Source organism: Phoxinus phoxinus (assembly GCF_949152265.1).
Source record: "Phoxinus phoxinus genome assembly, chromosome: 11".
Taxonomy (NCBI): Eukaryota; Metazoa; Chordata; class Actinopteri; order Cypriniformes; family Leuciscidae; genus Phoxinus; species Phoxinus phoxinus.
In genome coordinates, this window is record NC_136886.1 from 15,708,752 (window position 1) to 15,729,004 (window position 20,253).

At 36.9% G+C, this 20,253-nt stretch overlaps 1 protein-coding gene across 7 annotated transcripts in view; it reads left to right on the top strand.

The window, feature by feature from the left end:
• Nucleotides 1-4,101: 4,101 nt before the first annotated feature.
• sgip1a (SH3GL interacting endocytic adaptor 1a) overlaps nt 4,102-20,253 on the top strand; it is a 76,927-nt gene continuing 60,775 nt past the window's right edge. For 3 of the 7 annotated variants that reach the window (XM_079628444.1, XM_079628445.1, XM_079628446.1), the window contains exon 1: nt 18,749-19,044. In XM_079628444.1, the coding sequence (XP_079484570.1) occupies nt 19,035-19,044 (10 nt within the window). In that variant the 5' untranslated portion in view covers nt 18,749-19,034. Of the gene's footprint in view, nt 4,349-4,939; nt 5,082-5,670; nt 5,766-15,172; nt 15,266-18,464; nt 18,490-18,748; nt 19,045-20,253 lie in introns of those variants that run through there. The other 4 variants (XM_079628443.1, XM_079628449.1, XM_079628448.1 and 1 more) reach the window with 2 other exon arrangements.

A 20,253-nucleotide genomic window follows, 5' to 3' on the forward strand; every position in this document is an offset into this window, starting at 1 on the left:
AACGAGAATTGGGTCTGGCGTTAGCCAGGCTAGTTAACTGTAAGACTATTTTAAAAGTAGCCACTTAGATATCACTGCTTTATTTCACGCCAAAAGCAATGACTGATGATCCGAAAATAAGTTGACCATTAAAAAGAACAGCTGAACATTAGTTCACAAATAATTTTTATTTATTTATTATTATTATTATTAGCCTACTGCCTTTAGTTATTTAGCCTATCGTTTTGGGGGGGAAAAATGCTTAAAAACTAAATTGATAAGATTTATATTTTGTTTTAATAAATGAAACATTAATTACACAGTTAATGTAAAAATACAAAATAGAATTTGGTTTCTCTTGTTTTAGATATGGTAATTTAACTAGAAAATGTGATAACATTATGTAGGCTATATTGGGGAGATATATATATATTTTAACATCTGCAATTCAGTGAATGTTTGAGATAGAGTGCTCCAACTTTTATACAAAGCACCCAGAAGTATTTAATTCAAAGGTCACCAATTAAAACCTCTGCAAGGATATCAGATCCCTTAGTTGCTGTCAAATATGTTGTGGCTTTGTTACAATCTACCCCTCTGCCGGTGTATTATATAGCATGCTGGGGGAAGTTGCAACAATTAAACAAAAGATGCAAAAACAGAGGCCACATTATCCAATGCTTAAAAAAGGGTTTATTGAAACAATCCGAAAGAACAAAGAGTTTTTTATAGATGTGTCACAACCCACCTCTGTCGGCCGTTGTTAAATAGCTGTATTAGCACAATGGTTTAAAATGTTAAATGAGCAGGTTCAAATTTGCTTGAGAAACTACAATTTAATCTAATATAAGCTATATTATTGTATCCTAAACAAGTAGCCTACTAAATAAAATAGTTTTGGTCACAAAATGACGTTCTTACCTAATTGTTTTTTTCTTTATTAAAATCTGCATGTGCCTATATTTACAACCATCATGGGATTTTCATGGGATGACGTCATACTGTCTATGGATGAAGTGGGTGAATAATGAAATGATCAAGGGACTCATGGGGCTTAGCTTATTCCTGATTGGTGTTTCAACTCTTCCTATGTTACAACCATACCCAGTCTCCCCCATATATAAACAATTAAAACTGAGGAATTTGCCTCCTCATGTCAGTACACCATGTGAGCCACTGATACAGTACATGCCTAAATTAATTTAGGACCAACTGCCAAAACAGGACCAACTTACTGTCATGGCAATTCCGCAATATTATTTTATTTTTATTTTGGCAAATTGGTGGCTAATTAGCATGAATTTGTTCAATCTCACTTTGGTCATTTTTTTGCTGGGGTTAATTTACAATGGGGTGTAAATCTGCTTACACCCCATTGATAGTTAAGTTTAGGGGTGGACCTTACTTTTTTTTTAATTGGCACTCTAAATGATTGGAGGAGTCCTGTACGCATCACTACAGTCTGAGCCTGTTGAGCCTGTGTGAAAGGCCCAGTTATGACATATTGATTAAACATTATGAGGTCAAAAACTAAATAAAAAAATAAACATTATGCATAAATTAATTGTTCACAATAAGATAACATGCATTTCAATTACTGGAACAAATTGTCATGCCAACTTTACTAAGCAGTGCAGTTGAGTGCAAAAATATATATTTTGTTGAAAATATTCAATTTGTATTATTTTTTGGAAATTTCCCTTCTGGAGTCGGACAAGGGGCTTGGTGAATACTCCTTGTTTTACTTTGTACTGCTGTGACAAATTTGGAAATCACCCCGTCCCCCAGTGACAGTGAAATTTGAGCGCCAAAAATACTATAAACGGCCCCATCTTTGAGACTGGTGGAATCATAGGCCTTACACAGAGAGAGCTTTCTCTTGCTCTGTCTGGACAGCAACATTACATTGCTCCACTGTCTCACTCTCTGTTTGATGTACTTAACCAGAGAGTGCTTCGAAATTCATTTTCCACGCTCATTAGTTGCGGGTCAGCAGTGCTCCCTCATTGGGTGCTCATGCCGCAGCTGTCTAAGGTTTTCAGCACTGTTGGCGCGTCAGAGGAGTTTTTTTTCTTTTTTTCTTCTGCTGGCTGGTTGGCTGATTTATTTTATTGCTTGTTCACAGGTGCACAGCAGCCCATGGCTGACTAGACATCATGGCTGAATAGAAACAATCAAGCAGTTCGCAAGGAGCCTGATACAAGGGCAAAAACAGCTGAAATGATTGTGTGAATCTTTTGCTGTTGGTAAAAAAACACACAAAAAAAACCACAACAATAAATAATAAATAATAAATAAAATAAAAACAATGAATGAATTCCAACTTTCTTTTTGCGAAATATGCATTTTCATATGCATTTTGCCGTGAAATAATATAATATACAGTATATATAGGGCCACACATAATATATATGTCCAAATGTATAATAAATATGAATATAATACATTGTATATTCATAAACTCCTATGAGTTTATATATATATATATAATATATATATATATATATATATATATATATTGTTTTAAAGAAATATATGCCATAATTTGATTTGCAGATGCCACTTATTTGAAATTTTGTATCTAATACAATGACATTCCATCATTTTGAGTCTCCAAAAGAGTGTTGTGCATTTTACTGTACATTGTCTAAAGAGTTAGATGCTATTTGTCACATTAATCAACTCATCTGGACTGCATCAGTCTTATTGTACACAAAGTTAACAAATAATATAAAAATGGTGTGACATGGCAGTTTCAGTTAGCCGCATAATTCTCTAAATGATTCTTTCCCTCCACCCACACGTCCCTGCATCCACTCAGCTGTGTCTTCTCCAGGAGGAAGCAAAGCACAGCGCAGTGAAGCTGCCAGACAGAGGGAGGGATGGATGAAGCAAGGAGAGGAGAAGAAAAGGAAGCTGCTCTCCCCTGGGGGACCATGCTCTGCCTCAAATGAGGAACCCAAATGCTTTCTGACATTTGGTGGATGCAGCATGTGCCTGGCCTCAGCTGGCCCAAACGTTACTGTGATCACGAGTGAACACACATTTACACAACACACACACACAAATTAGACACATGCATAAAACAGAGAACATGTGCATGACTCACATAAAAAAAAAATCTGCAGTGGTAAAAGTGATGAGAAGATTTTCTCTGGACGGCCTTAAATGACACTTTTAAGATGTCTAACTTCCCCACAGAGAAGGCAGAAAGAGAGGGAGAGAGAAAGAGATCATATCATGATGAGTTGTGAGTGACCATATGAAACATGTTGAATGCTAATCATCCTCTGTCTCTCAGAGCAGCAGTACGAGCTGAGCTAGAACACAATGTCTGAGGCCTCTGATGATCTGCAGTTACTATGGCAACCTCCATCTGGAACTCTGGGTACACCTCTGGTATTACACTTTGGAAATTCTCAAGAATGTAACCTTACATTTTATATGAACATGAAGGCCAAATCGTTTCACATTACATAAGGGTAGACACACAATACCATTTGAGAGAGTGACTGTCTTATAGATTTTCGAACAAATCCAGGATTGCCGTGGTTACATAATGTGGATTTAATTATCTGTGTGTTCTGTACAGAGAACATGACCCACAGCAAGCAGTGTGAAAACAATGGCCTATACCTCTTATTTTAAGACAATTAGCTGTAATCAAAATAAATAAGCTTCAGTGTTCCATGAAATCTTGTGTGTGTGTGTGTGTGTGTGTGTGTGTGTGTGTGTGTTTCCTCAGTTTGAGAGTGTTTTGTTTTTGTTTTTACCAAATTTATGGAAGTCATGAACAATTTCACCACATCTCAGATAATGTAGCTAATCACATTCTTGAGTGTAAATAACATATTTTAAGCATTTTAAGCCTTTTTTTTAAATGACTCATTTGTGTTACTGACTTAATTGATAGCGTTTTGTATGAAGTGACAAAGTTAAAGCTTTAGAAAATGAAAAATCTGTTCACATGATTTTTGACTTTTGTTCACATATTACACTCATATTGTCAAGCATGCTCTCTACAGTGACACTGTTGAAAAAAAAAAAATACTATAGAGTGCAGTGAAAAAATAGGCTACATCAGTTATCGGTACACTCGGTCATTGTTTACGTGCGTCTTGATCACGTGGTAACAGTATGCTAGTCATCTCTAGTTTTGAACTAACTCTCCGATATTACCCAGATTTTTTATATTTTACAACAAATTGTTGTGTCGCATCTGCCCCTCGAAGAAAGCTGGAGTGTTTTTCTGTTAATCTTTGTAGTGGGAGAGTTTGTTTATGTTGTGAAGTGCAGGTCCTCCACCACCACACACACACAGGCGGGTGTTTTTAGGACAGTGCGCGAAGCAGGAATCCGAGGAAATGTGGTAATGTTTATTCATTTACTGTTGTGCTTTTATTTCGAGTTATGGGAGGAGGTTCTGGTTTCATTTATTAATTGTGACGTTGTTTTATTTGCTTCTCGATATCGACAACACAAAGTCAAACAAACCATGTGAATTCTCAGTAGGCTACTACACTGCATATTAATCAGTAGGCTAGTACTTTGTTGTCCTGTAAAAAAATCTACATAATTTACTTGGAATTAACTTTATTTTTCATTCTACATGGGATTTTTTTCTTCTTTTAAGCATAAACCTAAGAGGCTACAAGTGAAGTTATGCTATACAAACTATTAAGGTTAGGTTAAGATACTGTTGTGTCTTTCAGAACTTTATTGAATGGGTTTGTTTGACAGTGAATTGGGGTAAAGATGGATTTGAGATGTAAGATATCAAGGCTAATTATGAGAAAGTTGTTTCTTTGGGATATTTGTGAATATATGGTTACCTAGGCCTATAGAACATTTGTAGTTCTAACTACATCTTCTGCACACTTTGTGCTAGTGTACAAAGAATATGTTAAGTAAGTTTTGTACATCAGCTTTTTAAAGGAGGATTTTGTGTTTTTGTCTATAGGTGATACAACAGCAGTAAAGAGTGGAATCAGTGCAGTCGAGCTGGATCAGCCGGTTTATTCTCTATTTACATGCGGGTTTACCTCATGGCAGCCACAACATGTTTTCTTCTATCCTAGGACCACTTTTTCAAGAAGGTTACGGTAAATAGTTTGACCTGTATTTTCAAAGTTTTCTTTTTTTGGAGGGTAATTACCCAAGGTAATACCAGACGCAATCTAGTTTACTGTGGTTTGGAGTTTGGCATAATTGATAACATGATAATCTTTTGCACTTAAAACGCATAGATTCAAACCTGCTAACTTTATATTAGCAAATTTGTCTATTATTACTCTTGTTACAAAATTAAGACAAATACAGGGATCACTCTCCATTGAACCTGGGGGCCTAAAAGGATGATGGCAGTTGGCAGTATCATGAAAAACACTATGAGAATCCAAATGTATTTAACACAGAGGGATATGAGTAGTCTCATTACGGTCCCTTTAATACAGATCAACCTAGGCTTTTCAAAACTATGCACATTCTCAGTTTTAATTTTACATGGAGGGTTGCATTCTCACAAAAAAGGAACCAAACCTGTAAAAAGACCGTAACAAGTAAGGACTTGTGCTGGCTATGAAATCCTCAGAGGTTTGCATTGCTGCTAACATTGTGGAAAACATGCCGTGTTCGGTAGCTTGTCAGATGAAGTGTATTGTCTTCATGAGCTTACTTCTTTTTTAATAATAGATTGTGAAGACTGAAGGACATGATGACAGCAAGGTGAATGGGTTAGTGTTTGTGGGATCTACTGCTTGCAACACCTCCTTGAGATCTGCAGTACAGTACGTGACCCACTGCACACACTCAGCTCATGTTACACGTATATAGGGCAGCGTTTGCCCACGACAAGACCCAGAAAATAACCTAGTAACTATCCTAGACATGCTTTCTGTAATATTAAAAACTATTTGCATTCAGTTCTCATTAACTATTTAACCAGCTTGATATTTTATTTCTTTATTTCTAAATATACTGCAGGAGGTATGCAAACTAATGGACTCAACTGTATAATATATCTTTAGGCAAACTGTGCCAGCATAGTTATTTACCACTGGTAAGTTATCTAGAGGCCATGCATCACTGTTTTTTGCTTTCTTGTTTTTGCAAGAGAACTAATTAGAAACTCAAGAACCTGTTTTGTCGAGATCAAAAGAAAAATAAGTCATGATCCCTCTTTACTGTCCTTATCTCGTGAATTAAGCAGCGCTGCGTTTTGTCTAGTTTTCTCACAGATTAATTTCTATAAAGAAAACACAGCCTGCATTGGAGCAACATCAAAAGTGCAGGGCTGTTGTATTCATGCAGCTTACTGGAAACATTGCTAACCAGTCATTTGTTTTTAAACCAATGATTAGTTCATCATTTGTCTTAGTGAAGATCATAAACGTAATTTCGGGAGTAATAAACCCATCTAATCTTTCAGTTATCTGCCGGAGCATATAAGCTGCCTCTCACCTCGCTCTGGCATCAGCTGTTTTGGCATCCCTCCACCTCCCCAACCCCACCAACATAATTTAGTCATCTTGCTATACCAGACTCATCTTCCAAGCATTAGTAGTCCCACTGGGGGGTGTATCTAAGCAGCAAGCCAAATACGTTCAACCTTAATAGCTTAAAGATTATATGGGCAAACGAACTCGTGAAAGAGTTATATTTTGCTCTATTGTGTCATTTAGTATTTTAGTATTTTTGCATTATTTTTCATGAATTTTATTAGATTTATGATAGTTTCGAATGATTCAAGCATGGATACTGTTTTTAATTATAGAAAAAAACGTCTTAGTGTTTTGCCGACACTTCTTGCCATCTCTTTCTTGGCTGCTCATACTGTTCATCTTTGGCTCCCAACTCATGATCCATTTGAAGTTAGTACAGTGTTTACTCACACTTACCTGAGGAAATCTAACAGCTGGTTACAATTTGTGACACAGCTCTGCAAAAGTCCACATTAAAGTGAAATCGGAATCGCAAAAAGTTGTTATAAGAAAGGGGGGAATGGGGGACGCTTGTCTGCATTTGAGACTGAAGGGAACTATCAGATCCATTTCCGAAAGCTTGCAGTCGCATATCACAAATGCATGACACAGTTTGGATACAAACCATGTTTTATTTGTCTGAGATGTCTGAGTGCCTAGCAACAGATGTGCTATTAATTAAGCAGATTATGCAAGTGACAGTGATTCAAACCCACTGTAATTGAAACAGCGATGCTGCCACTGCTCAGACGTTTCTGCTTGTTCTTATTTCAACTTGGCACGGCAGAGTGACATGATGTTGCAAGGTGGCTGTAACCGAAACCAAACCGTTACGTACGTCATACTTGTCATACCGCCATCGCAACCTCTGTTGACCCAGTCATGGCTAAGCGATAGTTGCAGCAGCTGGCGTTTGCCTGACTCCTTTCACGTCCCATAAATCAGCACTCTATTCCAATGAGTGTTTGGCAGTGTCCTGTGACCTTGATATTCAAGGTTTAACAGCTCACTGTATTTCTACAAAAGCAAAGTTTGGAAGAGCAAGAAAAATATGTTTTATAAATGGCTCCCCAGTTCATCCCAAGAAGGTCATTAGGAGAGGCCTTTGTGTGGGACATTTTAGACAATTGTGGGTCTAAACACACACACACACACACACACACACACACACAGGTACAGGATTTTCATGTTTTATGGGGACATTTCATAGATATAATTATTTTTATACGATACAAACTGTATATTATGTCCTAGACTTAGGACATAATATATGTCTAACCGTAACCGTACCCCTTTCAAAAAACATAATTCCTTATGAATTTTAAGCTGTTTTCCTAATGGGGACCAGAAAATGTCTAAAAAGTGAAATTACTGAACGTAAACAGGAGCCTGACAAAAATGCTCATTGGAAAGAAAAATGTCAGACGGATTTAGAGGTTTTTGCATATGAAGTTTTCATATACAAGTTAGCTAAATGTTTAGTGTGGTTTTCAACCAGGGGGCCGGGGCCCACTAAATTATAATCGAGAAGTTAACTGAAAGCACATTCCCTTTTTTCTTAGGTAGGTTTTGCCCACCTAAGTAACTTTTAGTTTTATTCAGCATACACTGTTCTTGAAATTACATGGAATTCTGGATTAAAAAACTTATTTAATTTTCACAGTTTTTGTTAATAGAAAAGTTTGAAAACAATCAGTTTTGTCATAATTAACATAAATGTCAGAGAAAATATTGTATCCTATTTGGGGACCTTTGAATGATGTGTTGGACAATAGATCAAAAAGGTTGAGAGCCACTGTACTGCATTTGATGTTACTAATGCTAATTCTGCTGATTTTAATAGCGCAAGTTAACATTAGCTGTCTAAGGATGATGAAATAATTAACTGGAGAAAGCTTCAGTTGGAATAGGTTATAAATGATCAACAAATGATTTTGCACAATATAAAAAAAAATGTCTAATAGTAGAAACCTAACAGACAGTTTGGTACTTAAACTTAAAGAACACAAATACAAATTTTTATTTATTTATTATTTTGTACATTTTGGTAGGGCAAGTTCGAACTGGTCTGACTAGGCCAGCAGAGGAAAGCATTACTGTTTAGCTTTGCCGGATGAAAAAGCATGATGAAAGATGCTGGAATATTCTTGGTGAGCTGTTTCCGGCTATAGATGATTCAGTCTTTTGAGTGGGTTGAAGCTTCGTACAATTCTTGTTAAGAACACAAAGGAGAGGAACCCCATTTAAATCTCTTCATAGTGTCTTTGCGCATGTTACAGCTTCTTTTCAAAATGCTCTATCACATGCTAGTTAACTAGATGTAGCTAAATGAGCCAGATTACCTACAGTACAAGTAGTCTCTGCCAGCTTCTTTGTGTGTTGCTTTGCTCCTATGCTTTGCCACACTGCCTGAAGGAGAAGAGCAGGCGCAATCGTTTCTCTTTCATGTGTCAATGCAGATTTTTAGTGTGTAGGAGTGCCCTACATACAGGTTCCCTGTTTCTGCCGGATATCTCTCCTTCTACCGCTCCAGTCCCATTAGATCCAACCCCTGCGATTGACCTAACCAACGTAGGGTCCATCAGAGGGCCATACAGTGGAAGTGATTCTTTCTCCTAGCCTATAAATAGAGCTTGGCCAAAAGTGTTAGTTCAATGAGCATTTATTTAGCTTGAGAAGTCCCACATCTATTAATGAGACCTGGTTATTTGTGCCAGTTAGCTAGTGCTGGAGTGCTTCTCCGTCACTACATACGCACAACCCACATTATAGTGACCCGTCTTGAAGTAATCCGGTCATAGATGCAGTTCAGTAATGAAGGGTATTCCAGAGGGTCAAGGTGTTCAAGCTCCATTTTAAAATTGATAGAGACAGACAGGAAATGATATTAAGGGACAATGGGATTGGAACATAAAGCCATCACTTAAATAAAAAAATATATAGTATCTTATACCCCATATCTTGCACAAAATCCATGTAAAGACAGTGACTTTGACAGTTATTGAACTGTATCCATATTGAACTGACTTCAGCTAAATAATGACACTTGTTATTTTTAGCACGGTTTGATTAATAACTTGATCATATTTGTGAAGTAGTAGTGTTTACCTTGTCTTTATATAAATAAAACCACACACTAGCCTATGTAGTTAATGTGCCCAGTTTATGGGAAATATACTGCTCTGCTTTAGGTGTGGAGTGAGGGAGATGCGGGAAATGAGATCAGGGGAGGGGTACAGAAGTACATTTACTGCCTTGTTTATTCAGGCCTACGGTCCTATCCAGAACCACTAACTGCTGCGAGTTAAACTAAATATATACAAACACACACGCGCACACACACACACACACACACACACACACACACACACACACACACACACACACACACACACACACACACACACACACACACACACACACACACACACACACACACACACACACACTTTCAGTATAATGACACCAGACTATTAGAGGTCCTAAACTGAGACCCTCTCTAGAGAATTTAAATTATAAGAGTGGTGCTAAACTTCCCCACTGTCTCGTTCTCAGCAGTGCTCTTAAGGCCAGTCAACGCACATGACATTCTATATATGAATAAGTCCTGTGAGTGGATACAAAGATCTTTAGAATATTAAATATGTTCATGTTATGCTGATTGGTCGATTTCTGCATTCTGTAGTGTGATATTTTTGTATAATGACCTCTAAACGGTAAATTTGACTGCTGTTTCTGGCAAGCAGTCATGGTTCTCTGGCACTTTCTAATCAACATATCAGTATTTCATGACCATTTATTTATTTATTCACCAACACGTCATATAACCATAATGTGCAATCAGGCAGTCATTATCTCAATATAAACTCCTTCAGAATGATGCAGCACTCCTCTGCTTCCGTCGGTGTCCTGTCTGCGGTTATTTGTGATAATGACTGGCTCATTGTACATTATTCTTGACTTATTTTTTAACAGTTTGATTAGATCTTTTCCCTGTAAATATATCACTGATGGCATGAGTTGGTTATGGTATGAATTAGTAGATGTAAAGTATATGAGAATTGCTGTAATTGAACTAATTTTAGATGATTCTTTAATAAATTTTAATAAAAACGTTAAAGTTAATAAATACTTGAATTAAGGTGCGTGGTACTTATTAGGTGATTCCTAATTCTCACATGGCTTTTATATTAGTTATACACTTTTTTTTTTGACTATTGTATGGCGAGACATTTTGAGACCAATTTAAAAGATTACACTAACAGAAATAGTAAAATATTTTAAAATGTAATACTGCTATTACTGTGATCATATGTATAATATATGATTTTTATATTAAGATCTTTTATTTGATAGGAACGCGAGAAAAGTCAAGTGTAGGATCAGGAAATTAAAGGGTTTGTTGAACTTATCCGTGTGAATAGGTGATTTCTACCACTGTGTTAATAGACGAGCACATTTTTTTAACCTATACAGTACAGAAATTATGCAACTTAATTATCGAAGACATCGATAAAACAATCTGGGAGGCCATGTCCGTCAATGATTTGGAATGACGTCTCTGTCTGTACTTTTCAGACAGACATACAACAAAGATTTCGCTATATCTGCAAGTCTAGAACGTGATGGTTACCGTATCTCCTCACAGCATTTACAAGCACTGCTGATTCAGACTAGCTTGCACTGAGATCAGCGCTCACTTATGAAGTCATAGCCTCTCTTGAACCCAAAACTGAAGGGTAACTGTTAGACACGTCTGGACGTGTGGAAAGTCCCCACGTCTTCAGCTTTCTGTAACCCTGACTCTTAGTTCCGTTGCCGATGAGCGACGATGATTACAGGAGTGACCCAAACCAAAACAACATTCCTGTTGCAGAGCGATGGCACAGATTAGCGACGTGCCCGTCTGCTCCTCTCCTTTGCCTACGTGCCGTTTGCCAAGCAATGCCCTGTAGAAGACGGACAAGGGTCGTCTCACACTTTCACACACCCTCATCACCTCCCTTCCTGCCTTGGTGACCAAAAGCAGTTAGGCTAGACAAGCTTTAGAGCATATCCCAACATCTCATATCTGCAGCAAATGCTGAATATCTAGTCTAAAGTACAGAAAAAGGGTCAAATGAGACTTACACCTCTAAAAAGTGTAACTCTTAAGCATCTTAAGACTGTAACTTTGATGGTTTTAAAATTTGTTTATCGGAGTTATGTTTCATATACTGTATCAGCGAGTGACCCGCAAAAATGACAGTACTTCTCCTTTGTAATGCTGACTTTGTTCATTAGCTCTAATGTTTCTGACTGAAAAGAAAATATATGAAGTTATAGTGAACAATTTTTTACATCCTTTAATGGAATTTGACCTTTGGATATGCCAGTGAGTTTTTGAAGATATAATCTGTTTTTTAGATTATTATGTTATGGCTATATTGAAATTTTATATTATTTTGCTGAAATACACTAACGTTCAAAAGTTTGGGGACAATACATTTTTTTTTAATGTGTTTGAAATGAGTCTCTTATGCTCACCAAGGATGCGCTTATTTGATCAACAAAATATAGTTAAAACGGCAATTTTATGAAATATCATAATTTAAAATAACTGTTTTGTATTTTAATATACTTTAAAATTGTATTTATTCCTGTGATGGCAAAGCTTTTTCAGCAAAAAATTTTTAGCAGCCATTACAATCTTCAATGTCACATAATCCTTCAAAAATCATTCTAATATGCGAATTTGGTGCTCAAGTAACATTTCTTATTATTATCAGTGTTGAAAACATTTTTTTCAGGATTCTTTGATAAATGGAAAGTTCAAAAGAACAGCATTTATTTGAGATTATTTTTTTTTGTAACAATGTTAAAGTGTTTACTGCCACTAAATATGCCCTTGCTGAATAGCCCCCCCCCCCCCCCCCCCAAAAAAAAAACCCCACAGAGAACTTCTGTGAAACCAATCGTTTGAAGTGCTACAAGTAATTTTAAGCATCACATTATAATGTACCGTATAAATATCGGTCAAAGGTTGTAAGTTTAAATCTTTAAAAAATATATAATATACTATACATTTCAATCTGTTTGTTAATGCCAGCAATAGTGAATAATGTTTGTTGTAGTTTACATTTTATTAGTGATTTGCCTGCAACCGACAGTGTTTGGATGAGAAACGCAGTACACGTGTCAAACATCGCCCCCTATGTCTCCTGTGATCGCCATTGACTAGATGTTGGCCCCCTAAATAGGGATTTAGGAACGCCTATGGGTGGACTTTGTCTTGAGGGACAATCACACCCAGGGAGAAGGGCGGTTGTGGGCGGTTTTGAACTCGGCAGCACTTGAGGACCCATTTTTGACTCTTGGAGGACCGTGGCAGAATTACACGTTTACAAGTAGAGCACACCCTCAGAAGATCCTCAGATAAGCAGCCATTTACTGCACAATTAAAGCCTAACAGGTGCACACCCAGCACATGGACTCGCCCGCTTCTAAATCCGTTTGTGCGTGTGTGTGTACGTGAAGACTAGTGATCCAGACGCCCTGAGCCTGTCTGCCATCTATTGGAGACTAAAAAAATCACTTGAGGGGGAAAATAGGTCAGCAAACGTGGAGGAGGAGAGAAATGAAGGAGAAAACCCGAGATGTAGGAGAGCGGGATGATGGAGACAGAGGGAAGACTTGAGAATATCACAGCGGGATCTCTTCACTGTCACACTTTTGTCTTTTGCTGGACTGTCTTTCTGTTAAATTCTCTCACATCCCCATTATATTATGCCCAACATATTGTTATGACAGAATAGGGTCAGCATAACATGAATCTCTCATGAAACACTGAGAGGTGTTTTACAAAGTATGTGGCTTTCATTAATAACTAGGCCTTGTCTCACAGCAAAATTCACTTTCATCTGTACATAACTGAAGTACAGAAGTATTATAGGTTGAAGTAATAACATCAGCAGTCAGCACCAAAACAATTCCCTTAATTAGTTTCCAGTGGACATATATGGATGTGCAAAATCTGTTGTATTCTTTGAACTGTTTGAATTAAAAAGTAAATCTCACTTCAGTTATTTATTTATTTTTTATATCGGGAAAACCGTTTCTGTTCCCTTAAATTGCAGATTCATCTTCCCATGTGCTGCATGTATTCATTTTCCTGGATAATTCACTCAGGAGGAAACAGAAGATAATTATGTATCATGTCATTGACTAACACAAGGTGGCAGTGTTGCCTTCTTTTTATATATATATATGAATTTGAAGCAGCATGCAATATGAAACCATTCATTAATATTATTGTGGGATGCTAAATTGTTGCCAGTGCTGTCCATTTATAATTTAGTATGATTATTTATTTATTTTGCAGTCCAGTCATATACAAGAGAGTTGATTATATATTTTTTACTATATATTTTTAGTTTATTATATTAGCTGATATTCTTGCCAGACTGTCAGGTCAGGTCAGGTCAAGTGCATTGCATTGTGGGATACAGTCAGTATTACACAATGTGCTCTGCTTTATACTAGACATTTTTTGCAAATGCAGTCTGTCATTCACGTATTCTGTGCATATGGAAAAATTGGAAACTGATCATTTTATACATACTGCACATTACAGAAAATGTTAAAATAGGATGTATTTCATAGCCCAGGATTCAATTTTATTGATATTATACAAAGATTAACTTGCTATTTATTTCTTCTAATTATATACATATTTTATGAACTTGTGTTGAACATAATTACAGGTTACTCACTGAATTGACTTTTAGCAAATGAAACTCATAAACTGGCACTTTATTGAAAGAAGTCATTAGAGAGGTTTATTTTTCTTCAGATCTTTATTAAATATACTTTACTGCACAATATAATTAATTTTAAATGATTGAATTACAGGTTAAAATAAACAAAAGTGGAAAAAGGAACATGTCCTTTCAAGTTGCTGTCCAGTTGGTTAACTCTACACCACACACACACACACACACACACACACACACACACACACACACACACACACACACACACACACACACACACACACACACACACACACACACACACACACGCAGTCACTGACTCTGACATGTCCAGAGAGCTGTATTACATAACTGAAATCTTTAACAGACACGTCATGAATCTGCTAAAACAGGCCCAGAAGCAAAATTATCATGAACATCATCCAGTTTTATTTACATTGGATGCAGTAACATGTACCCAACAACAGGGGGCAGATTCTTTTATATCTATGCACTTTTGGATGCTTTTATCCAAAGCAACTTACAGTGCATTCAACAGTCATATTTTGAGAATGACATTTTTAAATTTACCGTTGTTAGTTTCAGAGTTTGTTTGCAAAATGCTGGATTTGTTTGTTTAATTATGGCACATATTTCGCTCCATAACAGGACTTTTTTTTTTTTTTTATCAGCAGCTGATTTTTGATTAAAAGGTTTTTTCTTTTTTAATGTAAATTGTTTTTGTATAAAAATATTTATTCATGAAGATTTAAATGATTCCATCTCTGTTTGTTGTGTTTTATATCTGTTGTTGTACTGTATGTGTGTGTATTCTGTTGGAGTTCCTGCTGTCTCTGCTTCTAGTGTTTGACCTCTGCAGAGAAATAATTGGACTGTTCTCTCTTTCATGTTTCAGATTGCTGTCTATCTGCTTCCAGCTTCTTTGACACTCTCCATCTCACTCTCTTTCATCTCTTTATTTAGCACCAAGAGACGCTGATTGCTTCTCATGGACATTGATGACAAAGATGACTAAAGAACCTCTCACTGGATAGTTATTGAAATTGCATTGGTGAGGTAATATCATCCTTTTGTACAGTATGTGTGAATGTGCACATATGTGTGCTACTATGTGTCTGAATGTCATTGTGTTCCCTCTCATAATAACCTGTTACTGATGCTATTTTTGTAGAGCCTAGTACAGTATGCTAAGTTCTGATTATTGTTTTTGGTGCCACTTGCCATGAATACGGTACACTTTGGTGTCCCGTGACTTTTTTGAAAGCATTAGAGGTACAAATTGATAATATACAAGACAAGTACAATTGTCATGTCATGCCTGAGAGGTCATGAACTTATTGATATCCAAATCATACAATAATGTCAGAAAATAAACCTTCAATTAGTTATCTATTTAAAAATATTTTTAATCATGAACTCATTTTAATTAAAAAAACCCCATAATATTTAGTCCAACAATGAATTTACTCATTTTGAATAGGTGAGATTTTGTATGGTGCACTCATTCAATCCCATAATGCACCACATAGAAAAGTATACAGACAAAAGTGTCTTGTTAAATTTAATCATGTATGTGACAAAACCTCTCCAGTATCAGAGTCTGGATTCACACTAGTAGGGAACAGTGAATGAGGCGATAGAGGAGGATTTATGATACAGCTACACCGTGTTTATTGTTTTTGTCTGCTTCCTCCCTCATTTGAGTTATTTATGTCCGTGAAAGTAGGTGTGTGTTCACACACCTACCCAACCCTTTTACCTTTTCCCCACAAATATCCTTTGACAAATATTTTGTACCCGAGGCGAGTTTGGGAGGATGTTGACAGAAGTTGGTGGTTGGTTGTAGATGATTCAGGATTTGTTATGCAGTACAGAGATGAATTCAGAAGATGCCCTGGATCATTTAATTTTTACATGTAGCATTTTTAATCGCATTAAATTCTAACCTGTGTATACAGTACTTTTCTCTATTTTAGTTACACTACCATTCCAAGGGTCTTTCTGTATTCATCAAAGAATCCTGAAAAAACTATATCACATTTTCCACTGAACTATTAAGCCGCACAACTGTTTTCAACTGTTATAATAATAATAATAATAATAATAATAATAATACATGTTTCTTAAGCACCAAATCAGCATATTAGAATGATTTCTAAATGATCATGTGACACTGAAGACTGGACTAATGTCAGTAATTCAGCTTTGCCATCACAGGAATAAATGACATTTTAAAATATATTAATATAAAACTTTATTTTAAGTAATTCGTTTAAATACTTTAAAAAGACTCCACACTTTGAACCATAATATTTGTATATCAAAATGGAAAATGTGATTTTTAAAAACTATCTATACCTAATAATATTGCACACAGCAATAACATGCCTTTAGTTAGGGTTGTTCCTGCTTATAAATCATGTGTTTGTCTGTATAACTCTCTCTCTCTCCCTGCACTGTTATGAGAGTATGTACTGACTAATGATGACAAGCTGAATAAAATCATGTCATTTTAGTTTGTACAATTAGTTTGTACTTATATTAGTTATACTTATAGTTTACTGCATTAACATAAGGATTAGACCTTAAGGTTTTATTTAGCATCTTGTAAATACACAGACACAAACACTTGTGCACCTGCATACTGGAAGGATAAGATCTGGTCCACTGGGAGGTGAAGGGGGTTATAGAGGTGGCGTAAAATCGGGTAAAATGGATGGAGTGGGGGAGGGGACATACTCGCAGGCAGCATCTGCTATAATAGGGAGGTTTGAGTCTGGGTGGGTTTTGTATTAGGACAGACTGTGTTGATTAGGAATAATACTGACTAAGAATTTGACCACTTTTCAGGATTGATAAGAAGCTAAATGTAGTTTTAAAAAACTGAAACTGAAAATTGTGTCTTTGTCAATGTCTGGATCACTATTGAACTTATACTCTCTATATATAATAATATAAAAAAAATAATATTTTTTTAATGTATGGCCTACAGTGCAGGTAGACTACAGACAGAGGGCGCTAGAGACAGACAGCGATAAGGGAAAGACGCTCACATGGACCAGAGCATGACTTAGGTGAACAGAAGCTTGAGAATGAAACAGTGTCTCATGTCTTATCCCAGCCTGGCTGAAAGTAAAAAGAGTGTGTCCGAGTTAAAAATAGCCACAGAATACACTCGTATTTGTATTATTATTATTATGCTTTGGGAGATATATCCAGTTTGAAAACAACAACTTAATACTGATTAAACATGCATATGTTTTGTATAATTTCTTTTCATCAGCTTGGCATTTCTGTTTGTCTTGTATATATTTCAAATAAATTATGTTCTTTTAAACTTTCTGTTCATCAAATAATTTAGGTTAAAAAAACAAATCATGGCTTTAACAAAAATATTAGGCAGCACAATGGTTTACAACTGTGATCATAATAATAATAATTGTTTCTTGATCACCAAATCAGCATATTAGAATGATTTCGAAGGTTCTCGTGACACTGAAGACTGGAGTAATGATGCTGAAAATTCAGTTTTACCATTACAGGTATAAATAAATAAATAAATAAATTACATTTTAGAATAGATACATATATTTAAAAAAAAAAACAGTTTTTAGTTGTATTAATATTTTACAATATTACACTTACTGTATTTTGTATCAGCTAAACACAGCCTTGTTGAGATTAAGAGACTTCTTCCAAAAACATTACTGAAAATCTTACCGAATTTTTAAATGGTAGTGTGTTTAATTTTACATTTACATTTTTATTTTTTAACATGTATCGTTTTAATCAGTTAACATATGTTCCTCACAAAATCATCCGCCCCTTTTTTTTTTTTTTTCTCAAAACTGCAGCTGATGCTTTTGGGATAGAAAAAGCATTTTGTCAGTCCACCCAACCTTATTTTGTTGTTGTTGTCTTTTCATTAGTAATCCAAAGGGGGAGACCCACCTCCTCATATAAAGTGAATCACCAGCCCTCACACAAACACACAGCCTCTCTCTCTCCTCCCCTCCTCCTCTGTCACAAGTCAGTGTATTGAGTGCTGACTCCTCCCTCCATGGGCCAGCTACTGTTTCTGTCAGATGTAAAGTCACATTGATTGATTTGTCACAGAGAGGCAGGCACGGGCCGCCAGCTGAGCCTCAACGTGTAACCGTATCTCCATCTGTGTGTGTTTAACATGGACAGTTTCCTGTATTTAGCTGTGTGGCACCCAACGCGCCATTAATCCAGTTCCTTTCTGTTTTGGCAGGAGCGGCATGCTGCACCATAACAAGGTAAGCTGTGTGCAAGTGTGTGTGTGTGCTTGTGTGTGTCTGCATGTGAATTCCCAGCGAGGACACTGACAGAAGCGCTGAACCACTTGCCATGTGACATGCAGCAGTGCACACAGGATTGGCTGAGCTGAGTGATGACCTCAGCAAGCCTCCCTCCCCGCAGCTCTCTCTCTCTCTCTCTCTCTCTCTCTCTCTCTCTCTCTCTCTCTCTCTCTCTCTCTCTCTCCCCATCCCTCCCTCCTTCCTTCTCTCTCTGTCTCTCTCCACTCTGCTTTTTTTTCCTGCCCCCTTTTGAGCATCCTTTGGTAATCGTGTAGACCACAGCCGCAGTGACTAGCAGCAGCATCCATGGCCTAAACGCGGAGCCCTAAAACATCCGACGGCCCGTCGTACGAGGGACACGGGGACTTTAAACCCAAGGGTTTTGGGGCTGGAAGTGTGCTCTGTTTTTTTTTTACATCTCTCCATCTGGTAACCAGGGGCTTCTCTCCTCCCCTCCTCCCGTTTCAGGCTCCTTGGAGATAGAGGAATGCAAATCTGCAATCATGATGGAAGGTGAGGGCTTGGTCTATTTTTATCTTATTGCCTCCTGTTTGCCTCTCGTTGCATGTACGGCCCGGCGTGTGATTGCTTTAAATGCCATAAGCTGTCCGGCTATTTTGAGTGGCTTGACATTCCGGTAACTCAATATAGATCTGAAGGTGCTGGATATCTCAAACATAGACACACATCAACACACACACACATGTAAATGTATCTCATATGTACACACGCACGCGTATGCACTCTAATGTACAATAGCAGGCATATATGCTGTTTTTTTTTTCTTTGTGCTTTTGCCTCACCCCCCTTTAGATGGCTTGTCTTTGTAAAGGATTATTTGGATTTTGCAGTTACGGCTTATGTGCCCAGCTGGCCGCCTCAGAATTCTCTTTGTATATGGAGTTCTCACACACATACACGTACACATCATACTGTAACGCTGCACTCATTTTTAATCATGTGTCCGCTCAAGGCCGTTTCTTTAAAGGGAGGTGTTCATGTGTGCGCATGTGAACGCCGCTGTCAGCTGTGTTTTGGAGGGAGAAACTGGTTTGTTTCACATGCGTGATGGAGGTTTTTATGTAACTGTCGGCCTGACGAGAACATATCATTTATTTATAACACTGGATCAGATAAACTCAGTATCATGTCACCTGCTCCCTAACACTGTTATTTTTCCTTTTGCGTGACCGGTTGGTGGCGTTTCTGGTGCACAAACATGCTGGATCAAATCTAATTGTTGAAATACGATGAATAGTGATAAATTAAGGGGATTTCATTCTAATTTGTTTGTATAATTTACTTTGAATGGCACATATGTGTGTCATCCATCCACCACTGGTATATGGATTACAAGCATGTGTTATGCAATTTATTGAGGCATGTGAAACATCAGAACAAACCATTACTTCCTCATTCAGTGTGAATGACATATTAGGTATTTTGATACACATTATATTTAAGAAAAGTACTGTGTTATTCGGGTCTCAAATCTTCCTGCAAGGATGCTAAATACACTAATATTGTGAGGAAACGCCTAAATAATAGATAAAGTCTTCTAGAAAAAGCTAAAACTGCAGAATAATTTCCGTGACTGTTAGATTTAGGGGAAGGAGATGATTTGCTCAGTATAAAAACTATAAGTCTGTGAAGGTAGAAAAGCAAACTTGTGCAAGTGACAGATCTCAGGGCTTTAAGTGTTAGGTAACGCTATAGCAAAAA